The sequence below is a fragment of the Callospermophilus lateralis genome, chromosome 11 (genome assembly GCF_048772815.1).
Source record: "Callospermophilus lateralis isolate mCalLat2 chromosome 11, mCalLat2.hap1, whole genome shotgun sequence".
Lineage (NCBI taxonomy): Eukaryota > Metazoa > Chordata > Mammalia > Rodentia > Sciuridae > Callospermophilus > Callospermophilus lateralis.
Window position 1 is genome coordinate 3,693,059 of NC_135315.1, and position 20,519 is coordinate 3,713,577.

The 20,519-nt window shown below is 48.7% G+C and overlaps 1 protein-coding gene across 1 annotated transcript; it reads right to left on the minus strand.

Moving 5' to 3' along the window:
• Positions 1 to 6,122: 6,122 nt before the first annotated feature.
• On the minus strand, positions 6,123 to 14,589 carry Birc5 (baculoviral IAP repeat containing 5). Its single transcript, XM_076870733.2, has 4 exons — positions 14,434 to 14,589; positions 14,178 to 14,287; positions 12,127 to 12,244; positions 6,123 to 6,606 (listed from the first exon to the last, which is right to left on the minus strand). The coding sequence occupies exons 1-4, from the start codon at positions 14,542 to 14,544 to the stop codon at positions 6,517 to 6,519; spliced, it is 429 nt and encodes a 142-aa protein (XP_076726848.1). The 5' UTR covers positions 14,545 to 14,589; the 3' UTR covers positions 6,123 to 6,516.
• Between the last annotated feature and the right edge of the window lie 5,930 nt (positions 14,590 to 20,519).

Here is a 20,519-nt window from a genome sequence, read left to right on the forward strand (position 1 = left end):
CGGCTCCCAGCTGCAGACACACATCTGGCAAGCCGGCCTCCACTCAGCCACTCACTAAGCCTGCAAAGAGAGGGTACAGGAGGCAGAGGACTCACAGAGTCCCCCAACCCAGGCATGGGCACTGGCACTGTTGAGAGGGCAGGACAGGGCTTGCAGAGAGGGGAGAGGTTGAGTTTGGCGTCTTCACTGACGGTGCCTCATCCTGAATGCAGCAGCTGCATGACTTAGGGTCAGCCCAGGCCTCTCAACTCCAAGTGTTTGGGCCATTTTTTCTCTGACCAGGCTCCTGCTGGTTTGTAGAACATGCACATGGAAGTAAAAGCCATTCCAGCAAAGCTACTGAAACGGTATTGCACAAGGAATTCAGAGTGGCGTAGAACGGTTCTGGGATTGTGTAGGCTGTTCATCCTTCCACACACCCCACCAGACTGATACCCACTGCATCAGCCAAGGGCCCCACTGTGCTGACAGCCCCTCAGGCTGGAGCAGCCCTGCTCTGGAACCGTGTGGCAGCCCATAGCCAATTGGACCCCGAAGGTGAGAGCATTTAGCAGATGCTCCGAGGACTGCAGCCTCCAAAAGCAGGAGTGGGGAGGAGAGAGGAGTGGGGCAGCCTCTCCTGCTCCAGGGCCCCCTTCAAGCCCTCCATCCACTCTGATCACAGTAGGGAAAAAAGTGGTGAAGAGTGCTAACTCGGGGCTCCCCAGCAGTCACAGTAAGACAGTACAAGTCAATGTGGCTTTGGTTGAGTCAAAACCTATGCGTTGCACATGCCTGCGTGGATAAGATGTGAACTGACTACTGGGGGGAGCTAGAGGAACTGTTTTGTCTCTTCATGCCTCCTCCCAGTGAGCCTCCGGCCCTGAGCTGAGGAGGTTTGAAAGGATCTCTGTTCTTGCACCTACTACAGCTTGGGCAAGAAGGGAAGCAGCGGTCAGGGCCAGGAGGGTGGGACCAGAGGGAGGTTTCCAAGCCACACGTCTGTCGCCCGCATGCTACAGGGCTGGGAGGTGGCCATTCAGCAGTCCACACACACTCTGCTTTCAGACCTGGGTTCTGGGTTTAAACCCAGATGAGCAGCTGGAGTAGACTGCCCCCTGGACAGCAGGCACCCAACCTTGAGGGGCCACCTGATGAACCCTGCCAGTGTACTTCCCTTGAAGTGGACTCAGTTACAGCCCAGCTGAAGAGGAACTGCTTTAGAAGGACCCTTACCTCCCATTTTCCTCTTTCCTCCCTCCGCTTGGACCCCACTCTGGCAGATGCCAAGCCTCTCCCAGCTCTCCAAAGCCAGCGTCAGACCACCACGGTTGAATTCAGGGGCAGGAGCAGGCTCATGATGGGGACATTCCATTTTTCAATGACAAAAATAAGGCTGCATCTAAGCGTCTGTTCTTCTAGGCCACATCTAACTACCTAGCACCACTGGCCTTTGTGGGGAGGAGCCGGATGGCTGGCCCCATCCATGGCCATCTGGCAGGCAAGCCTCCGGCTCCAGAATGACCAGCTACTGTCCCCAACACAGGACTGAGGAAGCAGCTGAAACCACGGGCTAATTACCCTCAGAGCAGCCTGGCATCAGCTCTACAGAGACCAATTTTGCGGCACTTGGCAGGCATTCTGCGACAGAAAATGAACCTCCCTAAATCACCCTCCCAACAGGTCATCTCACCCACTCAGGGCAAAATTGAGCTCATTCATCCTGGCAGAGCGGAGGCTCTGTTCTAATCAACACAGAACATCCTACAGGGTTCTTAAATGACGGGGAGTAGGTTGCAGACACTTGCCTTTGTGTTTCCCGTGGGTGGCCAGAGTCCTTTGAGAGACGTGGTTGTGACTGGCAGTTGACTAGCAGGGTGGTCTCCTCCTATTGAAATGCTCTGTCTGGGAGGCCGTTGCCAGAGCTCCTGGGGCTACGCCCTTGCCCCACACCTGCAGGGCCCCAGCGCCCTTGCCGTTTCTTCCCCCAGCAGCTGTCCCTACCCAGTCCCTTTGGCAGCCTCCCACTAGGCTTGGACAACAGAATGCTCAGTGACGTCTTTTCCTGATGCCCCCGCCACCGAGGCAGTTAATCACCCTTGCCTGGAGTCCTGGCTCACACCCGCCCTAGTCAGGGCTTTGTAGACCTTTTTCTTCCCACCTTCAGAAAACCAGGAGAAACCCTGTAGGCCCCAATTAGGAGGAAGGTTTCTGGCCTCAATTCCTGGGAATGGTGCCTGGCATTCAGTAGGTGTCAGACAGATATATTTGAGTGACTGACCGAGTGAATAAATGTCACCACTTGGGGATTAGGTGGAAGCAGCTCTGAAGGCCAAGGCCCAGGTTTGATCCCATCCAGCAGAAAATATGCAGATACTGGACTAAGCCCAGCAGGAAGAAAACCCCCAGCCTAGCTGGTCCTCGGCTCTGTTCAGGGTGAGAGTCGCCCTGAGTCAGGCGGGAAGCCCTTCCTGGGGGAAGACTGGCTTGGAGAAGGCTGGCTGCCCACCTTGTCCTCTTCTCAGCTCAGATAGACATTGTCATTACTATGGGGCAAGCAGGGAACGGTACCCCAGAGTCCTCTGTACCATCTTTGCAACTTCCTGCAGACCTTCATTTAAAAATAAAGTATCATACCGCAAAGCCTTGGGAGGCAGGCGTCGGTTCCCTGTAACCACAGCACTCTGACAATTGAAGCCATCTGAAAGTGGACGGGGACACTTTTTAGCCATTCCTCTTCCCCTGGAGCCAGGCATTTGACCCCAGCCATACCCCTGAGCCTGGACAGTGTCATCTGGCTTTGAGGGCCCACCTCTGGGGAACTGCCTGGGTTCAAGCCCAGCCTAGTGCTTAGGGGGTACAAACTCCTGGACAAGGGTTTTGGGTTTTGTCTGTTCTGCAGATGGACCCGGGCCTCACACATGCCGGCAAGTGCTGTCCCACTGAGCTACGCCTCTGCATTTGGCGTGTCAGTCTCCCGCAGCGGGAGGGCCAGCACTTTATTTTTCTCAGCGTCTTGCAGTTTTCCACTCCCTGGAGTCAGTAGAGGTCCTGATGCCCAGTGGGCCTGTGGGAACCACAGCCTGGCACCTGAGAATCAGCCTGCCCAGCACCAACCCACGGCTTCCTTACACCTCCCCAGTCACCACCAACTCCAAACCAAGTGAACACCCAACTGGAAGTTGAGGCGGTTGCTCTGAGGGCCCGAGGCTTTATTGATAGATGCTGACATTGGTGGTCACTAAAGTCTGGTGGTAAGTGTGCTTTAGAAAATAAGCTTTCAGCGGAGGGAAGCTGTGTGGTGAGCCGGACGGGGGACCAGCCGCAGATGCCAGGACTGACCACATTGAAATCTCCTTTTATAGACAGGCACAGATATCAGAAACAGGCAGCTCAAGGGAATGAGAAGGGAGCTTTTTTTCCTCCTAACAAAAACCCCTGCAATATTCTCCAAGTTTACAGGGAAAAACAGACCCCTCTTTCTTACTGAAATGGGCAGAAATAACTAAATCTCAGGGACATTTTCTCGCAGCTACATGTGAACACTCAGGATGGGTCTGGACCATGCCAGTGGGGCTGTGGCTCTTACAGTGCACAGGCTGCCCATTCCTCTGCCAGGATCCTCATCCCTCAGCAACCCTCCTGCGGCAGGGAAGCTTGGTTGGCAAAGAAGGAATTACCACAAAAAAACAGACAATATTTTAAAAGCCCAGTAGGGTCTGCAGTTAGAAATGACAACCAAGACAACCTCCAGGTCTCCAGTGGGATTGCAGCTACCCACCCTGCAGGTTAGCTTCACGAGGGCGAAACCAACCCGGCATCTTACTGTAGGCTTCAGGGAGGCAGTGGCCCAGCAGGGCCAGAGCACTAAGCCAAGCAGCTTAAAAAGATTCAGGCTGCACAGACCCAGTGAGGCCAAGGGTGTGCTCGGCCCATGCACTTGGTCTCTGCTGACCCCAAGCCTATTCCTCTGGTTATGGCTTCTGTGTTTTGTTGTTCCTGTTTTTGTAAGAACTCAAAATAAAAGACTCAAAGGGAAATAAAAAAGATTCAGGCTGCGGCCTTTCTTGCTGGTGGAATAGCAGCATGTGCCCTTGGTTCACTCGGCTGTCTCGTGGGACAACAGTTTCAGAACAAGCCTCTGGCATTTCCAGACCCACCTAAAGAGGTTTCACCAGGGTAACATTCATTGCAGTTGTGCAAGGCAGTGGGATAGGTTGCTGAGACACCAGGGAGACACCCAGAGATGGGATGAAATATAAGGTTTATTGAAAAATGTTTATAGGGAGGGTCAGTGGTGGCAGCTGGACAGATGCTTTCCAGGCAGTCTGGTGCCCCTCCAGACGGCCACACCTCCTATCCCTTATATTGCTGTCCAGGGATAGCTGCCCAAATGAGCACTTTTCACTCCACAGGGCTCTGACCCACACTAGTTACCACAGGGAGAGGCTCTACAGGCTGGGTGCAGTAGCCACACCTGTAATCCCAGTAACTGAGGCAGGAAGGACGGCAAGTTCAAGGCCAGTCTCTGCAGGTTAGCAAGACCCTGTTTCAAAATAAAAATAAAAAAAGGCTGGGGATATAGTTCAGTGGTGGAGCGCCCCTGGGTTCAACCCCAGCAGCAGAGGCAGGAGAGGACAAGTCAGTCTGCAGAAGCAGGGACACCATTAATCAGCTTTGGTCCTTGTACGACAGCATCCCAAGCAGCAGCTGTCCACCGGTCCCACCACCTTGCCTTTGTTCTCAGCACACCTGAGAAAGCCTGTGTCCTTCAAGATAACATGTATCCTCACTGCAGCCCAGACTTGCTCTTGTTCTCCCCTTAATTTAGCTGGGTGTTTGGGATTAGAAAGGGACATGGTGTCTTACTGTCCCTTTTCTTCTTCCTTTTTCTTTGATTTCTTTTGAGACTGTACCTAGAGGCACTTTACCACTGACCTACAGCCTATCCCTTTTATTATTTTGAGACAGGGTCTCATTGCCTAGGCTGGCCTTGAACTTGGAGTCCTCCTGCCTTGGCCTCCCGAGTGACCGGGATTATAGGTGTAAACTACCATGCCTGTCTGTCTCACTTTTCTTCAAGGCTGGTCTCTCCAAGGCCTTAGGATGGCTTTGGGCTTCCATTTTTTTAAACAACACTAAGGACCAAACCCATGGCCTCAAACATGCTAGGCAAATGTTCCACCACTGAGCTACATCCCCAACCTGCTGAGAGCCACATTTTGCCAGAAGTAATGGTTGAGAGGTGAGCCATTAAGATGATGATATTAAGTTAAGCCGTCTATAATTGCTGTGACTGCATGATGCTGGATTGAAACAGGCTGTGTATTCAATTGTATATTAGATCTTTACTGTAATAGGGCGGCTCTTGCTGCCTCAGGTGCCCGCTACTTTGTTCTCTCGGGGTTCCCAGAGTGAGTGCGCCTTGAGTGCGCAGGCAGCGCAGCCCGGTGGCGGGAGTTCTGGTTGGTGGGAGTGTGCGTGGAGTGCTGTTGGAGTTCAGGCAATAGTTTCCTGTTTGAATATACAAGTGCTTTGTGGCGGCTTGGTGATTTGTGCCCAGCCAGACTGTGGCATCAACGCTTTTTAAATTTTTTTTTTATTTTGAGACAGAGTTTCACTACATTGCCCAGTCCTCTTGCCTCAGCCTCCTGAGGAGCTGGGATTATAGACCTGGGACACTGCACCCATCTTGGGCTTACCTTTAACTGTAGTTTATGATCTGTGAAACAATAATTCAAATAAATTAAAAAAGAAATACACAGTAAAACTTAAGGAAGAGCGAGGCTTTGTCTCAATACATCTCACCAAACAAAAAGCATGTATGTATGGGAAAAAGAAAAAGTGAAGGGCGGGAGCAGCTCAGGTGTGATGGAGGAGAAACTGGCTCAGGACGCCTGGCTGCGGTGGGGAGGCAGCACCGGGGAGTGTCCCAAGCCAGGCCAGGGGGGTCCCCAGAAACGCTCTATTTCTATCGGCTAAACTCCACTTAGTCCATGCTGGGGTTGAAGCTCCAGCGTCCCTGAATTATGACCCTATAAGATCATTAAAAATATAAACAAGCTACTTATTTAAAAAACAAACATAACCAGTTTCCTTGAGAGAAGTTTTTAAATCCATTTTTAAAAATTAATTTATTCCATCACCCTGTAGGAGGGTCACCTCAGAAAGACAGGTGAGTCACGAGCAGCCAGCGGCTCACAGGTCATTGGGAACACCAAGATCAGCAACTCCTGTGCAGGCATGTGCCCTCCTCCGCTGCCCATCAGGTCTAGTCACAGGACTCTGCCCTCTTCCTCCCCACTCTTGCCTCCAAGCCAGGGCTCAACAGAGCAAGAGCCACCTACGAGGGAGAGGCACAGCTACTGTCACAGGCAGCACCGCCACACGGGCAGAGAGGCGCTGATGCCACTTCAGGAGAAACAAAACTCAGTCTAAACGTCCAATTTCAAAATTTTGGCATTCTCCTTTCCTAAGGTACTTCTAGGAGTTCCACAGAAAGGCAGTAACACGGGGACGAGGTGACCACGGCAAGGTTCACTCTAAGGCAGCCAGCTGCTCCATAGCTTGCCGGACATTCCTGGCAGTTTCTTCAAATTCCTTCTGCTTGCTATTGGTTTCCTTTGCCTAGAAATAAAAAATAGATACACTCAAGTGGGGGCTGGGGCTCAGCAGTAGAGCACTTGCCTTCCTCCTGCAAGTTCCTGGATTTAGCCCCAGGATCACAAAAAAAGAAAGGGGAGCAAGTGAGAAAAGACACATTCATGGGAACCTAACACTTCTCAATCACACCCGTGGATAAGGTCAGAAAGGGAACTCTGACTGAGCACCACCAGCACTGGGCTCCTGCTCGGGGAGACACCCAGGGGAGGCCACACGGGGACCAGCATCCAGATTCAACTCCCTGACTCCGATTCAGGCCACTTCCTATGGGGTCTGTAACAGCAAGCACCGAGGCACCCTTCCACCTGCTTGCCACTGAACTGCTTTGTCACTTATACCTCCCGTCCTCCAGTGCAGTAGGGACCATCACATTTGCTGTGACAGGAAGCAGTGGAGGCCACCCGGCCAGTCTGGGCAGAGCTCTATCTCCAGACACCATCCTCCAGCTTCTCTATTTTTATGTATTTATCTATATGCAGGGCTGAGAATCAAACTCAGTGCCCCATGCCGATAGGCAGGTGCTCTGCTTCTGAGCCCCAGGCCCGGCCTCCACTCAGCTTCTCAACGCCTCAGGCAGAGTCCAGGTCCTCCCTGCCTGCTCCCACTCAGCAGACCCTGCCAACACTAGCTCACCCCCAGAAGGAAGGCCTTTCACCCGCAGTCCCTCCTCAAATCTGGCTTCAGACCTCCTATTCTGCCAACACTGCTGTCTCTGAAGGGGCAAATGGCAACCACAGTACCAGGTTTGGGGACCCCTTCCCCTTGCCTGTTTTGTGTTCTCCTTAATTTCTCTGCTATATCAAAAACAAAAGATCTTTATTGGATTGAACTTGTTTTTGAATAAGAAAAGTGACTAAAGGTTAACTTTTTTTAGAGTTAACTTTAGGTTGACTTTTTTCTCCAGTGCTGGGGATGGAAATCAGGGCCTTGCACATGCTAGGCCAGCGCTCTATCACCCAGCCCCAAAGTTACTTTTTAATATGTACCTTTTAATGTATATTAAACTTTGTCTCATGTATAAGTCCTTCTCAGTATAAAATTATTAATTAAGGCTGGGGATGTGGCTCAAGCGGTAGTGCGCTCGCCTGGAATGCGTGCGGGCCCGGGTTCGATCCTCAGCACCACATACAAAGATGTTGTGCCTGCCGATAACTAAAAAATAAATATTAAAATTCTCTCTCTCTCTCTTTAAAAAAAAAATTATTAATTAAAAGAAAAATTACTTAAAAATTTTGCTCTAGGCTCAGTGATACACACTTGTAATCCCAGCTGCTCACCTGGCCAAGGCTGGAGATAGCAGGCTGGAGGCCAACCTGGGCAACTTAGCAAGGGCCTACACAGCTCGGCCAGACCCTATCTCGGAATCCAAAAAGGGCCGGGGATGTAGCTCAGTAAAAAAAGTGCTCTTGGGTTCAATCCTCAGTACCAAAATGTAAACAAACAAAAATTTAAAAGGGCTGGGAATACAGCTCAAAGGTAGAATGCTCCCTTATTTAATTCCCAGTATTATAAATAAATAAAGTAAAACAAAACCAGATTAAAAGAGCTGGGGTGGGGGCTGGGGTTGTGGCTCAGCACTGGAGCCCTTGCCTAGCACACGCGAGGCCCTGGGGTTCGATCCTCAACACCACATAAAAATAAGAAAATAAAGGCATTGTGTCCAACTACAACTAAAAATATATATATTCAAAAAATAAATAAATAAAAGGTTTCCCTCTTCTCATGCACCCCTTAAAAAAAAAAGAGAGAGATGGGAATGCAGATCAGTGGTATAGTACTTGCCTAGCACACACAAGCCCCTGAGTTCAAACCACGATAAACACAAAAATAAATAAACTGACAAGAAAAACAAAAGCATCAAACACATAATGGTCTGTCACCTTATAATGGACAGCTCCACAGCCCCAAAAGCCTCACCTTCACTGATATGCAAATGTGACCATGGCCTTAAAAACATGGTTTATTTGGTGCCCCCCAACCAATCCTAAAACTAATCAAGCCCTTCTGTACAGCTGTAACTTAACCGCCACAACGGGGAGGTCATTATCTGCATTTTATGTTTATGCTTTTTTTCCCTCTTTGCAGAGCTGGGGATGGAACCCAGGGCCTCCCGCATGCTAGGCAAGTGCCCTACCACTGAGCTATGTCTCCAGCCCTTTTAAATAGTTTTTAAAATTTTGAGACAGGGTCTTGTCAAGTTGTCATCCTCCCAAGTGGCTGGGATTTCAGGCATCCACCTCCATACTCACTTTATACCTTTTTTTTTTTAATATTCATTTTCGGCAGACACAACATCTTCGTTTGTATGTGGTGCTGAGGATCGAACTCAGGCCACAAGCATGCCAGGCCAGCACGCTGCTGCTTGAGCCACATCCCCAGCCCCCCCCCCTTTTTTTAATATTTATTTTTTAGTTTTAGGTGAACCAATATCTTTATTATACATTTATGTAGTGTTGAGGATTGAACCCAGTGCCTCATGCATGCTAGGTGAGCATTCCACCACTGAGCCACAACCCCAGCCTTATTTTATACCTTTTTTTAAAATAAAGGGAGGAGTGAAGAAAAACGAGAAATTGACTACTGAAAAACAATACTTCTCAGGGCTAGAACTCTGTGCCCCTTCTTTTAGTGCTTCACTTTATCCTTGCTGGGTGCTGTGGCCACGTCTGCAATCCTAGTGGCTCGAGAGGCAGAGACAGGAGGATTGCGAGTTCAAAGCCAGCCTCAGTGAAAGCGAGGTGCTAAGCAACTCAGTGAGGCCCTGTCTCTAAATAAAATACAAAACTGGGCTAGGAATATGGCTCAGTGGTCAAATGCCCCTGAGTTCAATCCCCAATACCGAAGGAAAACACTTTCCTCAGCCCAGGTTTTTACAAGCTCAAGGTCTTGCAAAGAAGGAAGAGTCTGTCTACCTTCATGTCGGGGTTGCCCTACACCTTCACATTCAAATTTATCCCCCTGGACTGATTCATCTGCTGAACATCCCAGGCAGGGCAGGCTTGGCTTTCTGCCTCCAGGGCACCTGCTGACACCCTGGGAAGCCCAGAACAGCAACCTCACCCCGAATCTGGGACCTCAGAAATTCCCAGCATCTTCTCCTATCTCCTTTTTTTTTAAATTTATTTTTTATTTTTTTTTTAGTTGTAGTTTGTACAACATCTTTATTTATTTTTGTGATGCTGAAGATCAAACCCAGTACCTCACACATGCAAGGCAAGTGCTCTACCACTGAGCTACAGCCCCAGCCCCTCACCCTTCCATCATCTTTTTTTGTGTGTGTGGTGATGGGGACTGAACCCAGGGTCTCACTCTTGCCACACACCATTATCTGTTTTTTTTTTTTTTTGTGTGTGTGTGTGTGTGTGGTGCTGGAGATGAATCCAAGACTGTGCACAAACTAGGCAAGTGCTCTATGGTTCAGCTGCACCCCCAGTTCCTATCTGTTTTTTTTTTTTTTTTAAAGGATGCCTGATAAAATACTGCTGTCTTCAGTTATGAACTGTAGTCATGTGAGGAGCTATAAGCAGTTTAGTACCATACTCCTAACCTCCCTTCTACGCCACTGTACCTCCACAAGTGACAGGACCCAAAGTGGGGATGCCTGGTGATCTGCAAAAAGCAGACCACTGATCACGCCCATCCCCTGCACTGCAGCTCCCACCCAGTCCCTTCCCTTCACACAGGAGTGTGCAAGCACAGCAGGCTTTGGATTAACTATAAATTATTTGCAAAAACCTTATAACTGACACTCTGCAATAGCCTCATTCAACAGAACTTTCTGCAGTGACAAAAACGGTTCTATTACCCACATTGTCCACTGGGCACATGTATCGGCCAAGTCCTCCACCATCTTTTTTTGTGTGTGTGATGATAGGGACTGAACCCAGGGTCTCGCTCTTGCCAAACACAGGTTCTGCCACTGAGTCACACCCCCAGTCTACTGAACCCCAAATGGTGAGTGCAACTGAGGAACTGTACTTTAAATCTAAGTCTAACAGCCACAGGTGGCTAGAGGGTACAGTACTAGACAGCACAGTTCCAGAACCTCACAGCAATATAGTTGTGTGCCACTTGGCTTACACAAAAAAAATTCCTATTATATTTTTGTTTTATAAACCAACAAGGGAAAGTATGAATAGATTGAGAATTTTATTCTTAAGACAAGCTGAGCCCCCTTGTCCTCCCCAACACTCCCTAACCTGGGCTCTCCCCAACTGTCCCTAAATACAAGCTGGTCTTAAACCCACAGTGGTCAGCACAGCAAGGACTGCAGGCCTGTCCAGTCAGCCCATCATGAGCTAAGAATTATTTTTACATTTTTAAATGGTTGGGGAAAAAACAAAAACAATATGAATCACAATATGTACGTGTGGCCATGAAGGATGGCACTTCCTATGGTCACTTTGCAGAAAGGAAGCTGGCCCCTGACCAGGAGGGCCTCTTAAGCCCACCTCCAACCCAGCCTGCAGTTCTCCAGGCCTAGTGCACCAGTGTTTTGCCAACCACTGGTTTCCTCCCTCTTCCTGAGGTCAGAACTGCTGCCACCCTCAGCATGTCAAAGCTATTACACTGAACGGAATTATTTCATCCTGGTCTCTGGACGCGCACAGCTTTGGATTCAACCCCAGCACCACATACACACACTCACCAAACCCAGATGATTTTCAAGCTAAAAAGAGATCACAGGTGGAGCGGCCTCACCTCAGTCCTGCAGCAGGGTGTGGGAACAGGACTGGCTGAAATTCAAAGTCTTTGGGCAGTAGACACAGCAGGGACACTCCCAAACCACAGACAGCACTTTGCTGCAAGGATAGTAAATCTCCCTCCAAACTTATCCTCTATAGGACTGCCAAAATCAGCATATAAGAAAACAGGCTGCCTGGTTAGATTTGAACTTCAGATAATAATTTTTAGTAAATGCTGACCCAAAGCCTCTTCATCTAGCTGAACTGTCACCTCCTCCTGTACATTCACCATGAGTCCCAGAAACCTGTCTACACCCCTGCCACCACATGGGCACACAGCCACATGAAGGACTAACCACAGTGGCTGTTATCGGGCAGGAAGGCAATCTTTTTTTTTTTTTTAAAATAATAATTGACTGTAATGCCACAGTCAAAGTTGTTTTTTTTTTTTTTTTTAAGAGAGAGAGAGAATTTTTTTTTTTTTTTAATATTTATTTTTCAGTTCTCGGCAGACACAACATCTTTGTTGGTATGTGGTGCTGAGGATCGAACCAGGGCCGCATGCTTACCAGGCGAGTGTGCTACCGCTTAAGCCACATCCCCAGCCCCAGGAAGGCAATCTTAACCCACTCAGGAGCACACAATGAACACACCTTTTCTACAGTACAACCCCAGATCCACACTCCAGGACAGCCTCCCAAGGAAGAGGGTCCCTCTAACACTCCTGAGGGCCTGGTTGCTTTAATCCTACAAATGCTGAACACGGTTTGCTCTTAGTTCTTTTCCCAACAATACATACAATTTTGTTCTTGGCTCTTTCTTTGTCCAGTTTCAAAAATTCACCAAGGGTTAATTCTTCAAGCTTCTTCTTGACAGAAAGGAACGCACACCCAGATGAATGCTTTTTATGTTCCTCTCTAGAAAAGTCAATACACAAGCATGTCAACCAGATAGCAACGCCTCGTGATCAACAGCATTTCCCATCACCACCGGCCATCTCTTAGGATGTGCCCTGCTCTGCTTCAAGAGCAAAGGGTTGGGCCCAAAGCTGATGAGCCCAGTGCCATCCCAGGCACATACCACACAGCTCGCTTACTGCCTTTTCTCTCTCTGTGGAGGTCTGCCCTACATCCTTGTGGCTAGAGGATTTTATCTGGAATTCTTTACAATTTAGTAGGAAAAGTGTTGTATAGTTTCTGTCCATAGGAATTATATGTCAAAACCCTCTGAAATTCTCAAGGTACTTCTGGAAGTAAATTCATTTCACAGAAATGTTTACACAGTCCACCAGTTCAGGATAAGGGCTGCATTAGCCAAGCTTCCCAGGGGGACTCCTCTCCTCACACCCTCATTCTCTGCAATGGGAATATCCCTGGAAAGTGGAAATCACTGTAGCCAGCTTAGGATTAGGAGAACATAGCCACACAGAGTCCAAAAGGACAGTCAACAGTAACCATAATGTAAAAATATCACAACACTTAGAAATCCCCTCTCAAGAATAATGCTATTCTGGATCAGGCACAGTGGTGCATGCCTTTAATCCCTGCTAAGGCAGGAGGATCACAAGTTCAAAGTCAACCTCAGCAAAGGTAAGGCACTAAGCAACTCAGTGAGATCCTGTCTCTAAATAAAATACAAAATAGGGCTGGGGATGTGGCTTAGTGGTTAAGTGCCCAGGTTCAATCCCTGGTGCCCCCCCACCCCAAAAGAATAATGCTTTTCAGGGATGGGGCACTACAGTTAGTTATTTTGGGCTGGTGTGTGGCAGGGTGTGGCTCATTTGTAGAGTGTTTTGCTTGCATGGCCAAGATTCTGGGCTCAATCCACAGCACTGCAAAACCCGCCCCCCGCCCTGCAAAAAAAAAAAAAAGAAAAAAAAAGGAAAAGAAAAGAATAATGCTGCTGATGTTTCCCACTGATCCCTAGTGTGAGCACCACTAGCCTATTTCATTCAATGCTTGGTCACAATAGAGAATGAAATAGGAAAAAAACAGCAACACCCTTCTGCCCAGAAGAGAAACAACTCAAGTAATTCTCTGGGGAAGAAAATTCAGGTTGTGGAAACAATCGATCCTGACAAGAAGAAGATGTGAGAAAAGAACATGGAAAGACATTACCCAGGGCTGGGGACAGAGCTCAGCAGTAGAGTCTATGCCTATCATACACAAGGACTGGGGTTTGATGCCCAGCATGGCAAACAAACAATCCTGAAAAATATGGCACGTATATTTACACAACTTTTTTAAAAATAAGTGTCTTGGGGCTGGGATTGTGGTTCAATGGTAGAGCACTTGCCTAGCATGTGTGAGGCCCTGGGTTCAAGTCTCAGTACCGCATATAAATAAAGGTCCATCTACAACTAAAATAAATATTTAAAAAAAAATACCAGTGTCTTGAAGAACAAATTCCTAAACACTGAAGTGTAATTTTAAAAAGGTGTCTTTTGTGGTATGTGGATTATAAAGCTATTTTAAAAAAAAATCCCAAGTAGTAAAAGCATTTGGAGATTCCTGGGAATACTCAGAGCAGAAATAAATCCTGTATTCTGCTGAACCTGGAAGGCATGGAGCAACCTACACCAATTTCCTTCAACATCCACCCTAAAGAACGTTTTGGTCAAATAAGATTTGGTTAGGGTTTGTGTCACCAAGGTGTCAGCAGAGAGAGCCGCAACCATTCACACAGCTGTTTAAAGCCAAAATGAAGCTGGGAAGGCCATCGCTCCTGCACTAACAATCTCAGCTCTATTCAATCCGTTTTGGAGGATCCCAATTCAAATCAAAGCGTCCTGATGGAACTGGGCATCTCAGACCCCGCCCCCCACATCGAGGCTCGTCTGGAGGGACTTACAAGGGGTTGTCACTTGGCTCCCAGCCTTCCAGCTCCTTGAGGCAGAAGAAACACTTGGCCAAGTCGGGCTCGTTGTCAGTGGGGCAATGGATGAAGCCGGCCTCGGCCATCTGCAAGAACAGGGACAGCTCGTGAGCGGATACGAGGTCGGACCCAGGCTCAGGTAGGGCCGGCAGTCCCCGGGAGGGGTCGTTCCGACAGGCTAGGGAAGCGGCGGGACGAGCCGGGCTGGCGGCCGAGAGGCCGGGGGTCTTACCCGCTCCGGGGTGCAGGCGCAGCCCTCCAGGAAGGGCCAGTTCTTGAACGTGGAGACGCGGTGGTCCTTGAGATAGAGCTGCCAGGTCGTTGGCAAGAACTGAGCCCCCATGGCGCCACCGCCGCCTGCTCGCGCGATTCAAATCCCGCGGGTAGCGGCGCTACGCGGGGCATGCCGGGAATTCCCCGCCCCCAATCCTTGCCCACGGCCTTGTGGGAGTGGGAGGCGCAGGGCAAGCCGGGAACGCCCCGCCCCCGAGTCCTCGCCCTCGGCCTTGTGGGAATGGGAGGCGCGGGGCATGCCGGGAACGGCCGGCCTCCGGATCCCCGCCCGCGGCCTTGCTGGAGCTGAGGATGGGCGGAGGCCGGGTTGCGGGTGCAGGTAGTTACCGGCGCCTCCGGGTGAGCCCTGACGCCCTGCCGGCTCGCCGTAGGTCCTCGTCGGTGCCGTGCGGCGCACACCCGGAGGCCCGGCACCTGCTGCGGGAGAGTCCGATTGGATGTGTGCGCAGCCGAGCCCGGCACCCTGACGTGCCTCCCAAACGTGGGGACCAGGCTGCCTTCAGAGCCCTTCCTGAAATGCAGGCTGCGGCCGTGGTGGGGGAGGACCCTGTGGAGACAGAGGTAGACCGGGGGCCGGCTCGGAGGCAGGACCGCAGAAGTAAGTGGCTCAGAGAGAAGTCCAGGGGCGCAGGCACTCCCGTGGCCCACGAGGCTAGGCCCCGAGCAGGGCCACAGCGCCCTGGTGTGGCTGCTGGCTTGGCTTGAAGCAGGTGCTGCACCTTCCAGCCCACCCCCCTTGCCAGGGGTCTGTTCGTACCGGGCCGCCCTCTTGTGTCTGCAGTGACTCTCCAAAGCAGCCACTTGCAGGAAGCAGCCCGCTGAGCATTCAGCGTCACGGCCCAGGGCAAATGTCCCTGTTGGCATTATGAGCAAATGCACTGGCTCTTGTTTGGGCGACGACTCTCCTAGATCAGTTCCCTGCTGCTGGGATATGGGCAAGCCTGTCTCATAGACTGTGGGTAGGCGCAGAGTTCTGGTCAAACAACTGGGTCAGGGGGCTTTTTAAGGGGCACAAGGCAGTGCTGTTACCATCCAATATGATAAGGCAACAACTGCGTGACCTGGAAGGCCTAACTCAAGTTTTTATTTTGGTTTGCACAACTTGACTGTTTCCTGAAATTCCTCTGGCCAGTGACACAGGTGGTGACTTGTGCTTGCTTTTCTTGCTTCCCCAACACCATGTCTGAAAGAAGCTCAAGCCCCTCACTTTGTCCTGGCTCTGCAGGCCCTTCAGCCTTTGCTGGATCTTAAACACCTACAGGAGTGGGACTATAAAGGCAGAGCGCCCGCCTCCTGAAGGGTACACCACCCAGTCCCAGCCATGTGGACTGTGGATTTTCAGGAAAAAATTTGCATGTCCATGTGAACTCTGGGTTTTCAAGTAGTTGACAACAAATTCAAGTTCTGATCAAACCAGTCTTGAGGTGGTTGTGTTAGACATTACCTCACTTATCATATTCATCCAAACATTTTATGAACACTTTTCTCCTGTATTACAAAGTTTACATATTGGCATTGTAAAAGCAAAAAAATGGTCCAGTGAAGTCTTCCCGTAGCTGTACTCTTCAGAGGGAAGCTTTTTAGCAATTTCTTAAATGCCCTTCCAGGTGCATGTGTGTCTATAATCCCTTTTTAAAAAGCAGACAAGTGGGACCATCCCCACACCTGTTTGATGCCCTTCCTTCTTAACTGGCAGCATATCACGCAGAGACCTTACACTTCCGTTGTGTCTTCATGGTATTCTGTATGGTATACCCTGATCTTTCCTACTTTCCCACTGGGTAGCTTCAATTCTTTTTGCCACTGTGAACTGTACAGTAACCAACAGGCACATGCTCCTGTGAAGCTCTGTCCGTAGGACATGTGCCTACTAGTGAGATCCCCCAGAGAACATGTGTACTTAGCCAACCTACCCTACCACAAACATCTCAGTCATTGGGGGAACATGGTTTGATCTGTGGTTTTTGTCTCTGTGGGTACAGAACCTACCTAGGATACCCCAAGGATCTGAGTTCCATCAATATTGATGATATTCATTGAAAACTGTTCTCTAGCAGCCAGCTGTGATGGCATGCACCTATAGTCCCAGCTGCTCGGGAGGCTGAGAGGAGGCTTACTTGAGCCCAGGAGGTCAAGGCCAGCCTGTGTATTCGACAGCTTTTTGTTGTTGTGACAGAATATTTGAGGAAAACTCAATGAAGGAAAGTTTGGGGGGGGGGGTTGGCTTATGGTTTCAGTCCATTATCAGCCACTTCCATTGTTTCTGGGCCTGTTACCAAGTAGAACATCATGGTGGAAGGGTGTGGCAGAGCAAGGATGCTTACTTCTTGGGCTGGGGACCTCCTTTCTGCAGTGAGGTTCCACCTCTCAAGTTTCCATCACCTTGCAGTCCATTCAGTTATGATGCCTCAGTGGCTTAGCCCATTAGTGAGATCAGAGGCCTCTTGATCTGATCAGTTCTACAAACGCTCCACCTCTGGACATTGCTGCATTGCAACACATGAGACTTTGAAAGACATTTCAGATGCAAACTATAACACTGGGCAACAGCATGACTCCATCTCAGAGAAAAAAGAAGAGCTGCTCAGTGGGAGAGCACTTGCCTAGCAGGCAAAAGGCCCTGTGCTTAATCCCCAGTACCACCAAAAAAAGGAAAGAAACATTATCTTTTGGTGTCTTCTCCATCAGACCATTGTGTTTTTGTGATTCGTTTTCTATTTAGCATAAACAAGTTCCAACCTTTTTTCAATGTAAATTTTCATTTTACTGAAAACTTCAGATGCTGAGATCCTTTCCCTAAGATTTCAAAAATACTATATTGTTACTGCTGCAGTGGTGATATTTGTAATGCCAGCCACTCAGAGACTGAGACAGGATGTTTGCAAACTCAAAGCCAGCTTCAACAACTTAGCAAGACCCTGTCTTAAAATAAGAATTAAAGGGGCTGGGGATGTGGCTCAAGCAGTAACATGCTCGCCTGGTATGTGCGGAGCTCTGGGTTGATCCTCAGCACCACATAAAAATAAAAATGTTGTGTACACCGAAAACTGAAAAATAAATATTAAAAAAAATTATCTTTAAAAAAAAAAAAGAATGAAAAAGGGGGGGCTGGGGATGTGCCTCAAGTGGTAGCGCGCTCGCCTAGCATGTGTGAGGCACTGAGTTCGATTCTCAACACCACATAAAAATAAATAAAGATATTGTGTCCACCTAAAGCTAAAAAATATTAAAAAAAAAAAAAGAATGAAAAAGGGGGGCTGGGGTTGTGGCTCAGTGGTAGAATGCTCGCCTAGCATGCGTGAGGCACTGGGTTCGATCCTCAGCACTGTGTAAAACAATGAAATAAAGATACTGTGTGTCCACCTACAACTAAAATATATATTTTAAATCTCCCCACTGAAACTATCCATTAGACAACTCCCCACTTTCCCTAAGACTTTATAACAAGTATCTAAATCACCAGGTTTTGATTATACCAATTTTTACCAGTAATATCTTCTGCTGTTTCCAACTTTCTACATTATTTCTACCTAGCTCAAGTAAAGAATTTTTTTTTTCCTGGTACTGGGATTGAACCCAGGGGCACTTAACTACCGAGCCACATCCCCACCCCTTTTAAAAAATATTTTATTTAGAGACAGGGTCTCACTGAGTTGCTGAGGCTGGCTTTGAACTAATGATCCTCCTGCCTCAGCTTCTGGAGCTGCTGGGATTACACCCATGTGGTGTAAGCCATTGTGTCCAGCTCAAAACTTTTTTTTTTTTTTTTAAAGCCAATGTTCATTTCTTTATATATCTTTGTTTTGTTTACATATTTTATGTGGTGCTGAGGATGGAACCCAGTGCCTCAAATGTGCAAGGCAAACACTCTCCCACTAAGCCACAACCCCAGCCTCTCAAAACTTTTTTAACATAAAAATTTAGCAGCTAAAAAGTCTTTTGAGGTTTATACCAGTTTTAGTAAAAATATTTACCATGTGCAGTTTGTTAGCAAAGAAATTTTTTTTTTAATCCATTTCTACCAGTAACAATCAGGAATTAGGTAAGAAACTGATAGGTTGGATTTATCTCTCTGCTTAATCCACAAGAAAATTGTGAGCAATCTTGTGAAACAGAATTGGAAGAAAAAACATTAATAAGAGATGCAGATGGCTGGGAGGAAAGGGTGAGGCTGTGTTGTTTCTGTTGGGTTTCTATTGATTGCTGGGTTCACAGGGTCAGTGATCTCCCTGGTTAATGTGAAAAGGTCAAGACCACTTTTACTGGGGATTGAACTCAGGGGTACTTGCCCACTGAGCCACATCCCCAGCACTATTTTGTATTTTATTTAGAGACAGGGTCTCACCGAGTTGCTTTGCACCTTGCTTTGCTAAGGCTGGCTTTGAACTTGTCATCTTCCTATCTATCAGCCTCCCCAGCCACTGGGATTACAGGTGTCCTCAAGGCCACTTGGAGGTGCTCAGACAGCTCAGCATAGCCTCCAGCATCCTGATCTTTGTCCTCTGAGAGCACAGACAGCTTGTGCTTCTCTTGATTTGTAGGAGGGAGGCTGATGGCCTCTTCTCCACTTCCTCTCTGGGACTCTGAGGTCCTGCCTGTCCTTTGCCAGATTCCTGGTAGTTTCCTTGTTGGTAAGGGACTGGGCTTCACTTGTTCTGTCACGGCCATCCCCATCCCTGCATTTGTTGTTTGTCTTTTGACTTGGTAGTATGTTTGTTTTTCCCCACAAAAATGTAAAATGTTGGCATTCCTATTAATCACTTTCAGTCTGATCTTTGTTTTCTATCTCTAACTAGTGTGTTTTGCTGTTGGTTGTTATTGTCATGCTTGGAAAGGCTCCACTCCAAGATGATTTTATAAGATACTCCCTGAGGTTTCTGGTTGGGTTTTTGTGTTGAAGTCTTGACTCCTCTGGGAAGTGTGGCGCTGGAAGGGTGGCGCTGGAAGTGTGGCGCTGGAAGGGTGCAGCGGAAAGGGTGCAGATGTCACTCCAGACCAGCTCTTGGCAGCGGATTTGGAGAGTTGTAGGGCCACTCTGCAACAAAACTCCAGACGTGAGGAGGCCTGAGTCCCAGCAGACACCCCTGCTGGGAGCCATCAGCCAAGTAGGTATGACAATTTCCTTGCCAGCGTACCCCCATGTTTCTTTAGTGGAAGGACTCATGGAAATAGGACATTTTGCAGGACATTGCATGTAAGGTGACCTTGCTCAAGGACCAGGGCAGGATCCGTGTTTAGGGTGTTCCCCCTTTAGAATAGGGCGGTTTAGCGTAATAGGAGATTAGGGTGTTCCCCCTTTAGAATAGGGCGTATCCTGCTGCTGAGTTCCTCTTGAGTTCTTAGGGTCAGACAGTATATTTTGGGAGACAGAAGCCCAGGAGGAGTGGATTTGGGCAGAGAGTGGATTCCCCCAGAACGTGTTTGTAGACGGCCAGTGTGAGATCAGGAATAAAGAATTGCTGTTTGAATCTACAAGCTGTGTGGAGACTCGTGATTTGTGCCCAGCCAGAGACTGCAGCACACCCCTGCCTGCTGAGGCCTGGATTTTCAGGAGGACCACCTTGTGGAACCCTGGGATGGGGGCTGGGCCAGTGCTCTGATAAGCTAAGTGGAGAGTCATGGAAAGACCAGGGCAAAATGGGGGCCCATCCACAGGGCCAGCTCCCCTTCCCTACTCATAGCAGTGGTAAATCCTGCCATTTCTTTAAAAAATGTGCTGTAAAGGGGTCTGGGGTTGTGGTTCAAAGGTACAGCACTCGCCTAGCATGCGTTGAGGCACTGGGTTCAATCCTCAGCACCACATAAAATAAAGATATTGTGTCCACCTATAACTAAAAACTAAATATTTTTTAAAAAATCTGCTGTAAAGAGAAATCACTGTCTCATCTGTATAGGAACAGGGGGTCTGGGAGTCATTTCCCAGTAGGGGCAAAGGACGATACCTCTCACATCTTGTTACTTCCAGCCTTCCAGCCCCACACTGGGCTGCTGACTTCTCTTCTTTGAAGGTAATAACTTTTTTGA